This window comes from Ixodes scapularis, unplaced genomic scaffold (genome assembly GCF_016920785.2).
Source record: "Ixodes scapularis isolate PalLabHiFi unplaced genomic scaffold, ASM1692078v2 PGA_scaffold2__306_contigs__length_199485367, whole genome shotgun sequence".
NCBI classification, from domain to species: domain Eukaryota; kingdom Metazoa; phylum Arthropoda; class Arachnida; order Ixodida; family Ixodidae; genus Ixodes; species Ixodes scapularis.
Window position 1 is genome coordinate 21,957,798 of NW_024609857.1, and position 19,080 is coordinate 21,976,877.

The 19,080-nt window shown below is 47.3% G+C and overlaps 1 protein-coding gene across 1 annotated transcript; it reads right to left on the bottom strand.

The window, feature by feature from the left end:
- Nucleotides 1-972: 972 nt before the first annotated feature.
- Nucleotides 973-18,118, bottom strand: LOC8034475 (tyrosyl-DNA phosphodiesterase 2). The gene is made up of 6 exons (XM_040209318.3): nt 17,828-18,118; nt 17,597-17,691; nt 10,526-10,717; nt 7,760-7,970; nt 6,708-6,878; nt 973-1,449 (listed from the first exon to the last, which is right to left on the bottom strand). The coding sequence occupies exons 1-6, from the start codon at nt 17,963-17,965 to the stop codon at nt 1,165-1,167; spliced, it is 1,092 nt and encodes a 363-aa protein (XP_040065252.1). The 5' UTR covers nt 17,966-18,118; the 3' UTR covers nt 973-1,164.
- Between the last annotated feature and the right edge of the window lie 962 nt (nt 18,119-19,080).

Consider the following 19,080-nt stretch of genomic DNA (forward strand, 5'->3'; position numbering starts at 1 on the left):
CTAGGCAGTTAGATTAAAATTAACTTATCTAAATGAACAAGTGGAAGCATGACAACAACCTTCGCAAGTTCAGCTGGGACGAATAAAGGCACACAAACAGACCAGCCCTTGTATGTGTGCATTTGTTTGTCTTAGTCTTCTTTCTGCCATTTAGTACTTCCTTTTGCCAAATAGTGAGGCAACTAGCCTCTATGCATGTTGATTGTATTGACTGTGTGCTTATATACAAGCATTCTGAAAGCTTCTTTCATAATGTCAGACTGTGCATTTAACAAAAGCAAATGCTCTTCCTTACAAAAGTTTTGAACGTCTTAGCCTTTTTAGGATTAAGTTGAACATGCTTCCAAGGTTCTAAAAAATGTATGAAGTATCAGCATGTGCACCTGAAAGTTTACAAACTATATACCTTCACTGAATTTAGAATCTTCAAAAATGCAGACAAGTCATAGCTAAAAAGATGAGATTGAAGACCTCTTTAGTTAAGAACAAATATCAGCATGTCAGATTCAGCCCCCCTCCTCCCTTTTTATGCTTCCTCCCTTCAGGCATCTCCTCAGGATATAATATTTAAATTGTAATGAGACATAATGCATAATGCACACATTTCAATATTCACCAACCAAGAGTCTACAATGTGCGCCAGTTCGCCATTTCAAAAGATGGCACCAATCGAACGCCCAAGACAGCCTCTGCGGAGAAAAAAAATAAATATTGTGGAACAAGACATTTCAGCAGTGAAATCTACAATCGCATGAGCAAAGTTTCACTTTCTATCAGCCCAGCAGAATTTTGGGTGCAAGCTTTCGTTCAACCCATTTTACAAGAAAAACCTTTGCCTGAAAATTTAGAAACAAATTGGGCGGCAATCGAGGCCTCAAGGAAGCGACCTAGTGCAATGTTGTTAGAACAATCTTGAAATGGTCATCAGTATAATACCTTTAAGGTATTTTTCGACTAAACAGTAGACAGACGAATGTCAGAAATCAAGTTTAATATCACAACAACAAGTCAAATGAAACATAAAATTGTACATTAAAACAGGACCAGTGTATTTCCATAAATGAAAGAGTCACAAGGCTGGCATGTGGATCCTCACACAAATTCTATATTTGCATCGTTCAGCTCTTTCTCGCAATATGCACAACTCGGACAGGCTGTGACCCATCAGGCAACTTTAAAACAGCTCATGATTCCCCAGTGGTCGCTGGGAAAACACCGGTGCGGCTTCAGCCTCTCGAGGCCAATCAGGCCAAAAAACACCGGCATGAGGCCGGTGGGCTTGGAACGCTTGAAGTAGACGCGGTCAAAACGGCACCGCGGTTTGAAACGCCCGTTCCACGTGACGTTGTCGTTGCGGGTCATGTCCCAAGTGTAGCGGGCTTCCTTGCGCTGTCCGCAAGACTCCCAGACGTCTTCGAAACCGTGTGGAAGGCCGCCCAGGTCGTCGAGCTAGAAGGCAACAGTTGCGTAACTGTCTCTGTTCCAAGTACTCTTCCCCGCTCAGTAAGAGCTGAAGCTTAATGATAAGGCAGGTGAGTTGGTACAGGTTCCCCTCAGTCTTGCGCCCATCAGTAAACGCGACTGCAGGAGCTTAAAAAAACACTGACAATCCCCACAATTTTTTTTTTTTCTGGAAAATTATAATGTAGTGTCTAGACGCTACACAGATTACCTTTTTTTTAAACTGTGGAGTCAATAGTACATGTCAAAAACAATCTTGAGAAGTAATACTGAAATTAGAGGAGTGTGGGTCACCGTTACGTCAGAGTGTATTCGCTTCTCGCAGTGGCACACTAAAGTTTCTCTCAACCAACGCATTTTCGGTGTCTCAGTGGTCATGAACAGTGTGTTGCATGGACTCTATTCCCCGATTAATTAATATGTGCCTTAGGTGGCCTACAACTTGGAAATATTATTTTCGTACACTTTGTCGTCAATGCTCGTGGTTATGGCAAAGGAAGTGAGAGCAGGCCTGAACACCGCCCTTTGACTGGAAGTTTGTGGTGGAGAAAAAAGCAGGAACTAGAGCTGCAAATATTCTTTTGTTAACATATAGTGGGGCCCTTGCATATTATGTTTCAGTAAAACCGGTAGCAAGCTGTCAAGCATTTTTACGACAGCCGTACCAAATATACCAGTAACCGGGGAAAATTCTGGGTGGGGCCGGCATTAGGCACAAGCGACCGGGGCGGCTGCGTCGGGCCCTGCGCTGGCACCAGGGCCCTACAACCACGAAAAAAAAAACCTGCGATCCCCCCACAAAACAAAATTATGCATTTGTTACGGTGTCTGTGACGAACGCCTTTACGCATTGTTCTCAGCCTCATCACATCAATGGAATCTACTGCTAAGCAGTCTCTGACTCTGAAGCCACTCCCGGAGACACGGTGAGTATGCCACGTGTGGAGCGTGAAGGAAGTTAGATATCAGTTAGCAGAGGTGAGCGACGCATTAGAGGCTCTTCAAAATGAGAGTTCAGATGCAGCCGCGTACAGCGAAGCAACATCGATTTACAATTCCCTGAGGTCGTATGAATTGGTCCTTTATTTAGTGATCTGGTACGACATTTTCGTCAAAGTGTATGCCGTCAGCAAGCTGTGGCAAATGAAGACGACGCAGTTAGATCTTGGAATGAAGCATGTGGAAGCATTTGTTGCGTGGCTGGAGCATTACCGTAAAATTGGGTTTGCGGCAGCACAGAGAACAGTAAATAGCCCATGTGAAGACCTGGGGACATTAAGAAAAACTAAAGGACTTCCAACAATGGCGAAAACATGGTGCTTGATCAAGAACCTATTGCCGATCCCACAAAGACATTTGAGAGGGATTATTTCCTTGTGATAGTTAACCAGGCGCTCATGTCAATGACAGAACACTTTAAACAGCTTTAAAGTCATCTTTACTTATTTGGTTTTCTTTACAACGTTTTGGTGCTCCAGAAACTAGAAAGGAATTACATGGTTGAAAAGTTTGAGATTCTTGAGACATGCTTGACTATGTGGCACTGATCTTGTAGAAGAGCATCATCTGTCATTCGTTCTAGAAAAGGGCTCGTCAGCCAACGACAGTCTGAAGTATGGTACGTGCTACAGAGCGAGGCACTTAGAAGCTCTTACCCAGAGACAGCAATCATTCTTGGAATTTCGCTCACAGTACTATTGTCCGTTCCGTACACAGAGCAGTTTCTTCAAACAAACTCAATAACTTCACGGGCAACACTTTCCAGAGATTTCAACCTCGTCCCTTGTCGTCGCCGCTACGAAAAAACCCTTTTCCTCGATTTTGGCATGAGGCCGGGGAAGTCGGGTCTTCCCGTCGACTACCCCGTCATCCGACCAGTAACGACACAACGAAAAGAGAGTCTCCCGTGTCGTCTGCTTGAAAGACTTGTTTTCAAACATCATTGCATTTTACGAACTCCTACTTTGGCAGTATCCAGTTGCTACGCATAATGTTGCATGGTTTTAACAACATCCATCGCGCTTACCCACTTCACGGATCACCGAGCACTGGTGGCAGTCGTCAGTAACATCCAGGGCACCAACCACGACAGCTATGAGAATTAACCACGTTGCACCTCCATCCCCAGGTGCATGACGGCACCATTCCACCCGTATTGCGCGACAGTGCTACAGCTATCGCTTTCATATCTTTGCACATCGAGGGCAAAAAATACAACTTTCTGGCTTTGTCAATCACTGAGCACCCTCCATAAACATTATCGATTAGCTTATCGTGCTCCGTGCACGATAACTGAGGGGAAGTATGCGCACGTCTACTTTCCCTCAGAGAAGCAGATGTTTGGAGTGCACCGTCCTTATGGTGCACGCTGCTGTTCTCTCTTTATATAGTTGATATGTTGTAATAGCTTTTGTACTATACTCCAGCCGATTTGCTGCTTCGGGCATTCTTTGTTTGTTAGCATATTCACATGATGTCCCCGCCACATTTTAGGAAATTTGGTTCTTTTTTAGATTTGTAGTTTTTACATTTAAACACAACCAAACGTGCACATATATAACAACAGGATGTATAATCTAAATTCTCTCGCACACATTTAACTTTCCACCCCTTCACAATTTTTTTTCTCATTTCTTTTTTTCCGCCCCGCCCAGGGCCTTGCATTTTTTTTTTTCCGGCCCCGATTCTGGTCATCCCCTAATCTGCAGATAAAAATAATTAGTGAGACACCATGCAAATAGATGGTGCTGGCTTGTGTGATGACAAGCAGTAGCTTTGTTAAGCTTTCGTATTCTTGCATAGTGTCCAGTAATCCCACAACTACATTGAATTTGATATGAAATATAAGAGGCCAAGGGTAAGGCCCAACACTCAACCTGTACAAAAATCCGAGGGAGCTTACGCCATCACGTAACACGTGTCACAGTGACAGCAGCTCGGCGCTTGCATAATTCGCTGTCATTCTGGCGGCGTCGCCGTCGTTTCTGCGCCGCCTCCTGAGCATGATTCTGAGGAAGTTCACGCCATTTTCGCTTCCGCTCTCGATTTAGGTCTCGTGCCTGATCCATACTTTGTCTACAACGAGTGTCCTCACTGTGCCATACATAACTGAAAGTCGCATTCTTTGGACTCACTACGAGCTTTCCGAGGTATAGATATACGGCGTGCAAGTCTGCTTGCTCAGATGGTCGTGCGCTACACCGGCAGAACGAGGTGTTGACTACAGTAACACCTCCTATAGTCACTGTTGAGGTGAAAACAGCTGGGAGTCTTTTTCGAAACCTGACCTCCAGCACGTGCTCATCGACTTCCACCGTGCTTAAGCTGCATGTGCTATGTCAAGGCTCTCGAGGCGCCGAAGCTTTATCAAAAGTAGAAATAAGTGTAATGTACACTGCCTTTTATTCACTGAAGCTTGTTCCATTGACAGCTCAGTTGGGAGAGTGGTTGACTTTAGAGGAGGGGTTGGCAACCAACGCCCTGCGGGCCACATTCGGCCCGCGGAGCAATATTATGCGGCCCCCGGATTGCCCCCAAAACTGACCCCCCCCCCCCCCCCCTTTTTCAGACACAAGGACAAGAGGTACGTTTGGCTGCTTGTTTGGGAATCGGCTGATCAGCCGATTCCCAAACAAGCAATGAGCTTAACAATGCATTTGTAGCGAACAACTTCGTTATGTTTTCCGCTGGCCTCCCTGAATTAAAGCTTTCAAATCTACGAAATATTGCAATGGCCTTGATCGAAGTGTCTGCTACGGCACATATATATCTGCGAATATCCTTTTACAAGATGAAGACTATCAAGTCAAATGTGGTTCTTGCAAATGACAGATGAGCACCTCCAAAATGTTTAACGACTCTCGGTTTACGAGTTTAAAACGTGAAGATTTGCATCGTGGCGAGCAATATTGAACACCCAACATTTTACTGAGATGGGATTTGGGCAACCTTATGTTACACGTGCCTGATTCAAGATAACATCCTTACGTATACCTTTTAGTATGTAACAGTCTTTTTTAATCCTCCACTTCTGAGTTCCATATAAACTGTATAAAAGAGTTCCCGATACCTGTCGCCATTTTTTTCTGGGCCATGCTAGCCAGCGATGATTTGTCGCTGATGGAAAAGGCCGGACCAGCGTAAAACTGAAAGTAAAGGTTTAATCGGCGAACTTGTACCAGAAACAAAAGAAAAAATGAGCGTCGAAAACAGCTGCAGCGAACGTCGTGGCGTCAGTGCGACAGCTGGCTGGAGCGAGATTGCGAGAGAGTGCCTCGTCGTCGGAAGAGTCTGAATGAGTCCTGGCCCGGCTCGGCTCCTTATCTAGGTACTACACTCGGTATCTAGAATATTCGACCTGTCCATCCCTGTGCATTTCTTTAACTTTTATCTTGATATATTACAAATATAGGAGGTATTACTGTATCTTAAGTAACTCGTTTGCTTCTGACCACTATTGAGGCTCAAAATTTAAAGTCTGCACAATTCTACCGGGTGGTTCAAGGAGACGGCAGGCTCTTTAAATCGACCGGAAAATTCGGTTTCTTAACCTATCGCGCTACGACTTTGTGCAGCGCTGCCCACAGATGGTGCATTTTTTTTGTAAAATTTGCAAAGAGCGAACTTACCTGAGGAAAAAGTAAAGAAAGAAAAAGGCTTAGCTCCTATGGAAACGCAGCGACACCACCGGTCTTCAAACAACACAGCGCCGTTTCGCACGGGAGACAAGAGATGGCGCAAGTGGTCACGACGCCAACTGTCGCCATCGAACGAGCAGACGACGCCGAAAGCCGGCGTATTTAGCAGACAAGGAACCGCAGTTCCTAGTTGTTACCGCGCCTGTTTTTGTTTCTGCGATTGTCGCCGCCTGCCGAACGCGCGCCGCTTTTGAGTCGAAAAGATTGTCTACTAAAGACGCTGGCTCTCAACACCGTATGCTCGTTTGTTGGCGGCGTTTGTTGCGCCATCTCTCGTCTCCCGTGTGAAACGGCGCTGTGTTGTTTGAAGACCGGTGGTGTCGCTGCGTTTCCATAGGAGCTAAGCCTTTTTCTTTCTTTACTTTTTCCTCAGGTAAGTTCGCTCTTTGCAAATTTTACAAAAATAATGCACCATCTATGGGCAATGCTGCACAAAGTCGTAGCGCGATAGGTTAGGAAACCGAATTTTCCGGTCGACTTAAAGAGCCTGCCGTCTCCTGGAATCACCCGGTACATGATGCAAGTAAAACACAGAAAAGAACAGGTTACCTCACTGTCTCTCAGGTTCAAGTCTCCAGCGAAGATGACACTTCGTTCAGCAGGCTCTTTGATGCACTTCCTGAGGCACCTTCTCAGCTGCACTTTCCTTGGTTTTGCAAACTCTGCCGTGCTCTCGAGGTGGGTATTCAGCAGCGTCAAGGGCCTGTTGTTGAAACTTGCCTAAAGAGGAAGGGAGACAATTTTTGTAAAACCACTGCCCTGAAGTCCCAAGTATATAGCGCGTTCCCACCAGCTCCAAAAAATAAATTAGGAAGAATCTGACTCTTATAATGTGATCCAAAATATTCCTTACCCCATTAAACAAATGGGAGAAGTCGGAAACTTTGTTATCTATAAAGGTTCAATTAAAAAACGTATAAAACTGAAATTCGGTATTCAATGAAAACAACCCCAAAAGTGCTTATTGGAGTCAGCAATATAGCAAAATAAAGGTCAACAAAAACATGCAAAGTTGGATAAATTATTACATTAGCTCTGCTTTCTTCGTTTCCTTCATGCCCGAGCATGCCTGTTCACCAGATGCAGCTAACGAATCCTTCAGGATTAACTCGAGTAATAGAAGCATGATTAATGATCAAAGCCTGCACATCCACTACATCCCCAGCCGAAAGGGCTATCGGCGCAGATCACATTTTTGTGGAGAACTGCTTTGTCGACCTTGTTATTTGCTGCTTCTCCTAGGCAGAACGCAATAATTGGCTCTGTGCATGCTCTGCAAAGAAGTCGAAACGAGGCTCTTGTTCATGCACTGTATGTCTACCACTAGAGCAAATATAGTATTTGTGGTTTTAGGCTACTGCAAACGCTACTCCCACTGCAGTGGTAGCTAATGTTGCTACCACTGCAAATGCTAACCTCAAAGTGGATTTACATTTTAGAAAGCTTTTTTTTAAAGGTTGGTTCTTGCCTACTACTAGTTACTCTTTTAAAGGGAATGTCCATTCGTGTAAAAATTTAAGTTTTTACTTTGTATGCACCGACCTTCTGGACCTTTAGAGCTGTGAAAAGAGAATGTAAGACGTACTGAACCGTAAGCTTACTTTGACATAGGTAACATTTCTTCCCATTGCCGTGTTTGAAAACGGGTAGACTTCGTGACTCTCATATTTCACCCTACTCTTCCTGAGCAGTGTTGCTGTGAAGTACTCAACAGTGTTCCCAACCAGGAGCTTGTAACCTGGCAGAGACTGCTCCATAACCTTGACAGACGTGGGCACCACCTCTTGAAGGAACACAACATCAATGCCAGAGCTGAAAACAGACCAACATAAAGACATTTGAAAAAAAAGAAATCCTCAATCGTGGAGTATTTTGATTAGGCACTACTGATGAAACACTTTCCAGTCTTTAAAGTGGACTTACATTCTTTCAAAGCAGAGAAACTGTACATACTCTGCTTATAGAAAAGAGTGCATTGGAATGGTCTGCCTCAGTCAAAATGTTGTATCTGCCTAACTATTGCAGGAAGCAACTATCATCGTCGGCATGCTCTGCATAGTTTGCTTGCCGGAAATTTGCAGTGGGCACTTTAAATTATTGCTTGCGCTATAAGAATGCAATTACACACAACACAGCTGGTGCACACAACATTCAAAGGCTGAGCAAGAAGCTTCATTGAAGAGAAATATGATGAAGAGTCCAGCTAATCAAACTTCTGTGCAAGATCTCCAGTTCGAGTACAATCAGCAAAATGTAAGTTCCGCCCAAAATGCGGCACTCTGCAAGGCCACTTCACTGCAATACTTTTGGGGAGTTTCGTGCATGTGACTGTTTCTTGCCAATAAGAATTTGGCAGCAAAGGAAAAAGGAATGCGGTACTTTGGCTCTCCTAAATAGTTATTCTATTTCAAGCAGCAGTGCAATGGTATGTTGTGGGTTTAAGTCTCATAGCAAAAAGGCCTAGAAGCTAGAAAACAGAAAGAATAAAATATAGAGAGGACGAAACAGACCAGCATTTTATTCTTTGTTATCTTGTATACGTTACCAACACGCTCGATAACATAAAATCGAGAAGCACAGTGCAAATCAATAAATCAACCAATCTTATTTTTCTTTCCTGGAAGTCAGGTTCCCAGAAATCTTCAGGTCCCTGGTATGGCCACTACTAGCATACACTCTGGAGTGTGGTGTGCCATACGATCACCACCAGCTAACAAATGCCAGAGCCAGCTGCAGAAATTTTAAAGGATGTCAGACCCAACCTTGGCAGAGGGGCTGTTAGGGGGCTGTGTGTGCCATTTAAGTGCACGTTACAATGTAAGCCCAGAGTCTCCAACACTGAACTTGCCCACATCAAAAGCATAGTATGCTAGCAGTTCACTCTCTGCAGCTACCGACAGGATAGTAACGGCAGAGAAAGATCATTAAGTTGTCCTGCCTGGGCTTCCTACCTTCGATAACACTTCAGCATCTCACGAGTTTATAGCGTTATGATTCACTTTCACGGGAGCCTATCGACGTTAAAAAGTCTGCCTAAGACTCGAGCTCGTCTCCCGGTTTCCTCGACGGCGAAGCGACCATGTCCCTGCAGGCACGTGGCACCCAGTGGATTATTCTAAGAGGTACGTGCTCGGTGCCACCGAGTTGTTTGGAGCCACCCAAACAAAGGATGTGGGGCATCGGGGCTGGCCGTGTCAGCACCGAGAGAGAAAGACTGCATTGCTGGCACGTCTGAGGAATGCATCGCTGCCAAACCATGTTGGCCTGCTTTTCCACGAGACCCAAAAATAACTTGGAAGCAGCTATGCGACTGCTTCTGTGCTAGTCTGTGCGCACAAAGGGCAAAGCCTGACAGACTGGGGCACGACTATTCTACAGGATTGGCCGCAAACTCTGCTACAAGTGATTCCTGGCTATAAATGCAGGGAGAAGACGCCCGTTAAAAAGAGCAGATCTGTGCTCGTGCTAAACGAGCAAACTGTAAATATGCAAACAAACTGGTGACAAGAGACCATCCTGCTGATCTCGTCACCAATGCGTGACTGAAGGCGCTTGTACTAGAAGCTGGGCATATGGAAGAGATGCCCTGCACGTCTTATCCTTTAACTATAAGGTATTGCAACAAGGATCCCCTATGACGCAATACAGTTTCTTTAATAATGACTTCAAACACTTAAATGTAACCATTTGACAGAAATCTGTTTAGTTAGCAGAATCGAATTAAAGAAAAACTTCCAACCGGGCCCTAAATCTCGGAAACGAAATGTTCCAAGCCTACATAGCCTTGTCTTCAGGGGTGATTACTTGCAACGTTTATGGCCTATAGGGAGTGCACTAGCTCCTCTCAGAATGGCTGCCATCTGAATGGTTCTTCGTAGAACAGTGGTACAAGATTGGGTCTGCGATGCGCAAGTAATTCTAATTTTCTACTTCTACAACAGGAGGGTGTAAGCAAGCACCTTCATTCTGAAGCCGATCCTCCAGAAGCTAGGCAGCGCGGTTCTCGCACCTCAGTACCCCATCGCTAAAAGCTGCGAATGGCTATGGCCGGGGAGGAGCAATATCTTTCTTCTTCTACAGTGGTGTTTCTGTTTGGGTTCCCAAGATTTAGGGTATGGTTGGAAGTCTTTTTGTATTAATTTCAAACAATTTTCATACTTTTATCTGATACAAAATATTGAAGGCTAAGCTGCCATAAATTTTGCTTTGCTTGAGCAGCATTTGCATTTTGAGGATTAGATGGACACTCTATCTTTCTAACAAATGCAGACAAACAAGTTGTTTAGGGTCTCTGTTTCTACAGTGACTGTGGGAACCCCACCTCCCTAACCTCTAAACTGTCAAGCAACTCAAAAACCTGCCCAAACCTTTCAATAATAGAGCAGACTGCCTTTGTTCTGAGTAGCAGGTTCTTGTCATCAATGCCATCTATGTTCCATGTGATGAACTTCAGTGTGCCTGGATCTTGTTCCACGCTTGGAGGCGCTCCAGACATACTGCTGGTTGCAGCTTCGGCAAAGATGGCTGTCGCAGCCGCAGCGAGGGTGGGACGACTGCCACTGTAACAGGACACAGGTTCAAAGAGTACAAGGTTCAATGACACTCGTTGGATTCCTCGTAATCTCAACACGGTCAGTTGTAGAAGCTAGTTGCCTAGCAACTGGGTGGTGCTTGACGTACTGTAGCGCACCACAAGAAAGTTGGATCGGACTCAATTTTTGAATGTGGCTGAGCTTGCACTGTATAAAGCCGAGAAAAAGACGAGTGATGTGCATTCTCGGGCCAGTCGGCGTCGCACATCCGGTGTTCCAATTGGAAAAAGAATCTTGCTTGTTTGGAAGCAGTTAGGACTTGGGAGTTGGTTATTGCAACATTGGAACAGTTCTAGCGGAGCGGTTGTCATGGACAGCGGACAAGCTTAATGACCAGACACATTTGTGCTACTGCCGGGAGCTGCTAGGTTTTCCGAGGTTATCACTCTTGACTGCGATCGACTGCATTTCAGTGCAACTGTGTGCAGTTTTCAGCAATGTAAACAATCTATTCGGTGCACCTGGTCAAGAATGTGGCTGGTGGGATGCCGCCCGTGCTTTGGGGAATTGCAAATTATTTCGAAGGGAAGCATTGCGGCTCCCAGCAGCAGCACTAACGCGGCTGGTCAGTGTGCACCCGTTGAGATGGGCGGCGTTATCGCAATTTTCTCCGCTTGAAATGGTACGAAGGTGTTCATCATGCACCCCTAATGGACCTTCCATATGACCGGAGACTCTACAAGCTCCTGTTAAAATAGCATACAACAGTGCGCCTTATTTTTCTTTGCGAATGTGTTCCGACCCCGTGGACATGGAGGGGGAGACCGCAACTCTGTCGGGGGGCCAGCTGTGTTTATACCTCTGGCAAGGAGGGGTGCTCAGACAGGAAAGGAGGACGATCGTCTGCTGAGGGTCTGCTGCCGCGGGCCTCGGCCACCCCCGCGGGCGCTGGGCGTTGCCCGGGAAGGTGAAAAGAAGACACTCAGCTTCCAGGCACCGATGAAGACGTTCGCGTAGGAAACCTTTCAATGTACTCTTTGTCATTGTTTAACCTTATCTAACCGTAATAAAGTCTTTCTTTTATTCGTTTCTTTAAAAACGGTGACTTCTTGGACCATCAAGTTAACAAATCAGAAGTGGGATGTACATCGGAACCGTGCTTTTGGAAGCTGATGTCACTGGAGAGCGTCGACACATCGGAGGGCGTCGACACATCGGAGGGCGTCGACAACGAGGCATGGTGAGCAACGCATGACTTTCAACTGACACCACTGCTACTATCTTTGTGAGGAGCAGTACAGTCGAGGTCAAGTCTTAGTGACAATGCGTCTAAACATTTCTTCGTGAAATCTACTTGCCTCAACATCTAAAGCGATCAACTGTGTGTTCATCGCGTGAAAAAAGAAACTGGAACTCGAAGATGATTGAGGGCAAAATGAACCAAGAACTCATTGCAGCTTTATTAGATCAAAACAAAAAACTGATGGAACTCATGGACAGAAAACCTGAAACATTTCACATAATGCCCGATCTCAACAAAGCCATTGCCGACTTCGATGGCGAGGGGTCCAGTCACGAAGCCCGCGGCTGGCTGAAGACTGTTGACACGATGGCCGTGTTGCATGGCTGGCCAGATCATTTCAAGCTAGAAACGGCCAAGCTACACCTGAAAGGGCCAGCTCGTTTTTGGTTATAAGCTCGGATTGAAGAACTCGCAGGCTGGGAGGACTTTAAATTAGCTTTCAACAAGACATTTGTAGGCCAGAGGAGTACCGCGGAAAAGTGGCGAAAAATGCAGGAGCGGACGCAACAGAAGAGTGAATCCATCACCGCATATTTCCTGGAGAAAATGCTACTGTGCAAAGAATTAAATCTCAGCCTTAAAGATGCCAAAGAACAGGTCTTAATTGGACTGAGATCAAGAGATGCTTGCACCTCACTAACAGCAAACGAGCACAAGGATGAAGATGAGCTTCTGGCGGATTTGAGAAGATTAGAAAGAGTCAGCGGTTCGAGAATTCAGAGGTCTCCTGCCGACAGGGCGCAAGGAGTAACTTCGGGTTCAGCTCAACTTGTAAAGCCTCCCTCGTCTAGACCATGGGCTAGTGCACAGCAGGGAGTCCAGCCTAGTTCGGCTACCACCCAGGTGGATAAGACCAGTGCTACACCCACTGACAGAAGACCAGGAGCCACGCCTCCCAAGCGCGACGCCACGGAACGAAACCTTGCTACAGTAAGATGCTATGGCTGTGATGAATACGGCCATTTAGCTAAGAACTGTCCGGACAAAGCCAAACCCACCGGAAACTTTGCAGCGAATCCAAATAACAACGATCCAACAAAGTTCCTGAAGACAGCCACCATTAACGGGGTTCAACAGGTGTCTGCCATGATCGACCCACGAAGCTCAGAATGTATCATGGGACACGCTGCAGCGGTCAAGTGCGAACTGCAGATTACCTGCTCATCAAAGGGACTGTACGGCTTCGGAAGCACCGACGATTGGATCTGCTTTCATCGACATCTCCATCGACGACTTTGTGTGTAAGGGGGTCGAGGTTCTCATCGTGCCAGACAGCGTACAACCTGTAGACATCCTAGTTGGGCAGACGTGGACGGAGCAGCCCCACATCGCATATCTATGAAATGGCAACGAGCTGCGAATTGGATATGGGATGACCTGCCCTTTTGCAACATCGAGCTGCCTCTGCCACCAACAAAGGACAGCTTAACAGTGAGTGAGACGACCACACTTCCCAAGAAAAGTGTGTGCTGGGTCACCCTGCAGTCCAAAGAAAAACGAGACTCCAATATCATTATGCGTGACGAGCTTGGAGGAGAAAATCTGCACCACTTGACAGATGGAAAGGTGAATGTCCCGATCGTCAACGACTCATCCACTGACAGACATCTTTGGAAAGGTCAGATGTTTATGCATGCCGAAATCTTGGATGACGAGGACGAGCTGCATGTGGCACGCATTGATACTGATCGAAAGGAACCGATCTTAGAGAGTCAAGTGAACTTTGATCAGGACACTGCAGAAGCTGAGGTGTCAGCACTGATGGTAGTGCTCAATAATTACAGACTGTTTTGCCCTCTCTCTTGCGGAGCTTGGATGTACCCATTTGACTGAAATGACTGTCATTGAAAAACCTGGCAGTGTCCTTGTACACTGCAAGCCCTATCGCAATAACTTTGCAGAGCGAAACGCAATTCCAAAAACTGTTACGGAGTGGAAGGACTGCGGGTTAGTAACGGAGACGTTCTCGCCATATGCTAGTCCTGTTCTCCTGGTAAAAAGAAGAACGGAGAGGACAGGTTGGTCGTGGACTTCCACAGGCTCAACAGCCAAACAATCCCAGACAGGTTTCCGCTGCCTGACATCGATGACTAACTTGCGCAGCTCGCAGGCGCGAAGTTGTTCTGCGTTCTGGACTGCGCTAACAGGTATCTTCAGATCCCCCTGAGCGAAGATTCCAAGGCTAAGACAGCATTCATAACCCCAGATGAGACTGGACAGTTTGAGCGGATCGTTTTCGGACTCAAAAATGGTCCAGCCGTGTTTCAACGTTTGATGAACCAGGTACTGGGACCCTTGCGAAACAATGTAGCTATGTGCTATCCCGACGACATTCCCATTCCTGCAAGGAATTGGGAAGAGATGCCGGAGAAGCTGAAGAAAGTGCTGGACACCATCAGAGAGGCAGGCCTTACTCTAAAGCTGCCGAAATGTTTCTTTGGAAGAAGAGAGCTCGAATATCTCGGATTCAGGATACGGGAAGGGTTTCTGCTCCCTGGAGAACAGAAGACAGAGGCAATTGCGAACATGAAACCCCCAGAGGATGTACATGGCGTGAGGCAGTTTCTTGGGGTGACAAGTTTCTTTCGGAGGTTCATCGCGCACTACGCGACAAAGGCAGAGCCGCTGTCAAGATTGCTTCGGAAGAACATAGACTTTGTGTGGGATGACAAGCAGCAGGAGGCGTTCGAGCAGCTGAAAAAGGAACTAACCTCGTCACCAGTGTTGAGGCTGTACGACCCTGCGGCTCCCATCGAGTTGCACACCGATGCAAGTGTTAAGGGCCTTGCTGGCATGCTGCTGCAGCAGGATGTGGATGGGAAATGGCACCTAGTATTTTGCGTCAGTAAAAAGACCACAGACGCTGAGAAGAACTACCACTCTGGGAAGTTGGAGTTGATGGCAATCGTGTGGGCCGTCGACCGGCTAAAAGTCTTACTTTTGGGGATTCCATTCGTGCTCGTGACGGACTGCCAGGCAACCGTGTACCTGAACACGCACCGTACGCTGAAGCTGCAGATCACGAGGTGGTTTGATCTTCTTCAAGAATACTCATACGAGGTGACGTACCGGCCAGGAGAAAAGATGGCCCACGTCGACTGCCTGAGTAGGAGTCCGGAAGGACCAGCAATGGACACAATGAACAAACTTCTGAGTTCTCGGGTTGATGTCTACGTCACCATGAATCTCGATGATCAAGTGATCATGATTCAGTGATCGGACCCAGCAGAGCTGGCAAGAATTCTGTGGAAACCGACGGCAGAAAGGACAGAAGAAGAAAAGCGAAGAGTGAAAGAGCTGAAGCTCAAGGATGGCAAGCTCTTCTGCATCGAAGAGGATGGACGGAAGTTGCTCTTCGTCATGCCAAAAGCGATGAGAAAAACGCTGTGCGTTAAATTTCATGACATGCAAGGACACTTCAGTGTTGATCGAACTGTGGCCAGGATAAAGGAGCTCTCTTGGTTTCCACAAATGAAACGTTATGTGAAACAGCACATCCAAGGCTGCTTCGAGTGCCTCCTTGCCAAAGTTCCAGCAGAGAAGAAACCTGGATTTCTTCACTCAATCCCTCCAGGAAAACGACCATTCGAGGTGGTGCACCCCGACCACGTTGGACCAATCGTCCGAAGTGGAAGACGCAATCAGTGGATCTTGGTGTTGATTGACAACTTGACCAAGTTTGTGAAGCGGTACCCCGTACGAGACACTTCAACAAAAATCGTGCTGCGATGCTTGCAGAGCTTTATCACAGAGTTTGGCCTGCCACATAGCATCATCTCGGATTGAGGATCTTGCTTCACATCACACGAGTTCGAGAGCTTCTGTCAAGAGAAAGGAGTCTATCACACCCTCAACTCGGCTCATCACCTAAGAGCAAATGGCCAGGTCGAACGCGTCAATAGGACCTTAATCCCGACGATAATAACTACGGTTGAAGACCCAAACCACAAAGACTGGGATCTCAAGATCAAAGAAGTTGAGAGCTACCTAAACGCAGCCTACAACGCGTCGACAGGCATCAGCCCGTTCAAAATGCTGCATGGTTACCAGCCTCGAGTCGAAGACGGACTTTTGCGCTGGCTCAACAGAGAAAATGAACAATGGGAGCAGCCGGAGAATCTTCATCAGTCGGGCCAAGAGGCTATACTGCACAAGCAAGAGAAGTCAAGTGAATACTTTGACAAGAGCCATTTCGCCGCTCAAAAGTTAAAAGTTGGAGGTCTTGTTGTGATGCGTTGTCCTCGAGAGCGCACAGGAGAGTCAACAAAAAAACAAGCTAGATTTAGGGGTCCCCTTTTTGTGACCGAAGTTCTTCCAAGCGACACATATAGAGTGTCGGAAGTGAAAGGCACAAAAAAGCGGATCTACGCGACCACGGCCCACATCACTCAGCTGAACTTGTGGAGGAGGCCAGGTGGTGAAACTTCGAGCGACTCTTCTGGTGAAGAACAAGAGGACAACCCCACTGAACCACCGCCACGAAAAAGTGGGAGGTCTCGCAAGCCGCCTGCTTACCTGAAGGACTATACGTCTGTGTGAAGTGAAGTGATGTGTGCAATCTATGGTGTAATGTAGTCTTTTACTTTGGCCTTTAGAAACTGAGGACAGTTAAAACCCAGTATGGCCGAGTTTTAAAATAACATACAACAGTGCGCCTTATTTTTCTTTGTGAATGTGTTCCGACCCCGTGGACATGGAGGGGGAGACCGCAACTCTGATGGGGGGCCAGCTGTGTTTATACCTCTGGCAAGGAGGGGTGCTCAGACAGGAAAGGAGGACGATCGTTTGCTGAGCGTCTGCTGCCGCGGGGCCTCGACCACCCCTGCGGGCGCTGGGCGTTGCCCGGGAAGGTGAAAAGAAGACACTCAGCTTCCAGGCACCGATGGAGGATGTTCCGTGTCGGAAACCTTTCAATGTACTCTTTGTCATTGTTTAACCTTATCTAACTGTAATAAAGTCTTTCTTTTATTCGTTACTTTAAAAACGGTGACTTCTTGGACCATCAATTTAACACTCCACACAAATGTGCTCGGCAACGCTGTGTGCCGTCTTTCCGCAACTGCACAATTCACACGGAGATCTCTGAACCAGTCTTATAATAGGACCGATCGTCGCGGCACCTTGTAAGGGTCAGGCTGCAATGGGAGACATACAGTCGCACAAGGTCGATCCTTTGCAACTCCGTGCCAGCATAAAGTCCATCGCTTGCTCGGGTCACGGGCGGGCTGTCACAAACAACACACCTGTGTATGGTTGAAAAAACCCCGAGACTGCGGGTAAACGATACAACACTAAAAGAGACTTTTTAGTGTTGTGTCGTTTACCTGCTGTCTCGGGTTTTTTCTTCAACCATGTGCAATGTACACCAGCTCGTTTGCGCCCTTACATTTTGTTCATTACACCTGTGTCTCATTTTGTTCCACCTTCCGGCGCACTTAAGGGCCTTTGAGAAAACCTTGCAGTAGTCTGCCGAAAAAGCGCCGTTCGAACTAATTCCGGCAGAACGACCGTCGCTGGAAATTTAGGCAGGGTCCTGTCGACGGGGCGTCCTCAAAGTAAAGGCCCTCCAATGGCCCCATCATCCGGCAAGACAGAAAACTTACTCGACGACAAGAACGACGTCTGCTCGATTATCCGTCCCCGACACTCGGACAGCGCCTTTGTTGTTTCTGTCTTCGAAAAAGTCGTTCACAGATCTCTGCAAGGCAACAAAGGTGAGAATGAGAAGGCCTGGTCACTGAACAGCGAAGTCAGTGGGTAGCACGTATCTTCGTGACAAGATAGTTTGAGAGATGGAGATGTAAGCAACAGGGAAGAGAGCAATTCAAGCTTACCTCCAAGTTCCACGACCTGTCTTGCAAGTAAAACTGTGCGCAGGCCGTGTCCGTTTGAGTAATGGAAGCGAACTCTTCGCACAACTGTTGGCAGACCTTGCCATCGGGAATATCGTCGTCCGTCTCTGAACTGCTCATCGTGTTCAATGTCTATCACGGATTCAAAGGGGACTGCCGCCAACTGCCTGCCAAAACCGCCGTCGTTTGTGGCTCAATTCGGCTATGGCTATGGCTGCGACTAGAAAGAGAAACAGCCGTCAGTCAGAATTTGCGCCCAAAATATGGAATCCAAAACAAAACCAGGGCAGTGCCACTATGGTGCCTGGAGCGCGTCTTCGACTGGTGTGTTTACCGCGGCCAAAAAAGTGGTCCCTCGATTTCCGCCTGGTGACGTCATAGAAGTGTCATGCTGTCGCCGCTCGCGACCCTGGCGGCGTCCCACCAGCTGTGGTGTACGTCGCAGATGCCTGTTCTGCTGCAGGTCGCTTTCCACTGTGACAGTTCACGGAAGCTAAAGCAGCGGGAGTTGGGACGCCTAAAGGGACGCCGTGACGACAGCGACACTCACGTTCGCTCGAGCTTTTCGCCAGCATTTCTACGGCCAACCGCCAGGATCGCGACAGGCAACAGCATGACACTCGCGTCATTTGTTGCCACATCGGGACCACTTTTGATCTATGGGTGGGATAGGACGCTAAACACACCAGTCAAAGACCCGATCCAGGCACCATAGTGCCACTGCTACCCTTGGGTATGCAACCAATACCACCTAGAACAAAAGGCCTGCGCGTTTCCTCCTCTGAACGTCATCACTAGTAGATCCCCTCAGCCGCCTCAGCGCCCCCTAGCTAACCCGGATGAGCAACATCGTCTGCTACATCGTCTGCAACATCGTCTGCAACATCGTCTGCTCCATTGACTGCTTCAGTGGTTTGTGTAGCAGATAATGAAACAGATGCTCATGTCGAGTGTCTTTTGAAGTCGAGGAAGTTAAACGTTCACGTGGAGCGTTAAATGCATGAGTGAAAGTGCCTTACTGCTGTGCGATGGGCCGCAAAGCCCTCCGCTGGGCGCTGGACGCTGGCACTGGACGCCATTTTTGAGGGCGCTGTTCATACTAGAGCACTGCACGGGCCGGAATTTCTAGGCCCGGCCCGACCCGGCCCGGTAGAGACACGACCCGTGCCCGGCCCGAGCCCGGCAAAATTTTTAATTTCTAGGCCCGGCCCGACCCGGCCCGGAAGAGACACGGC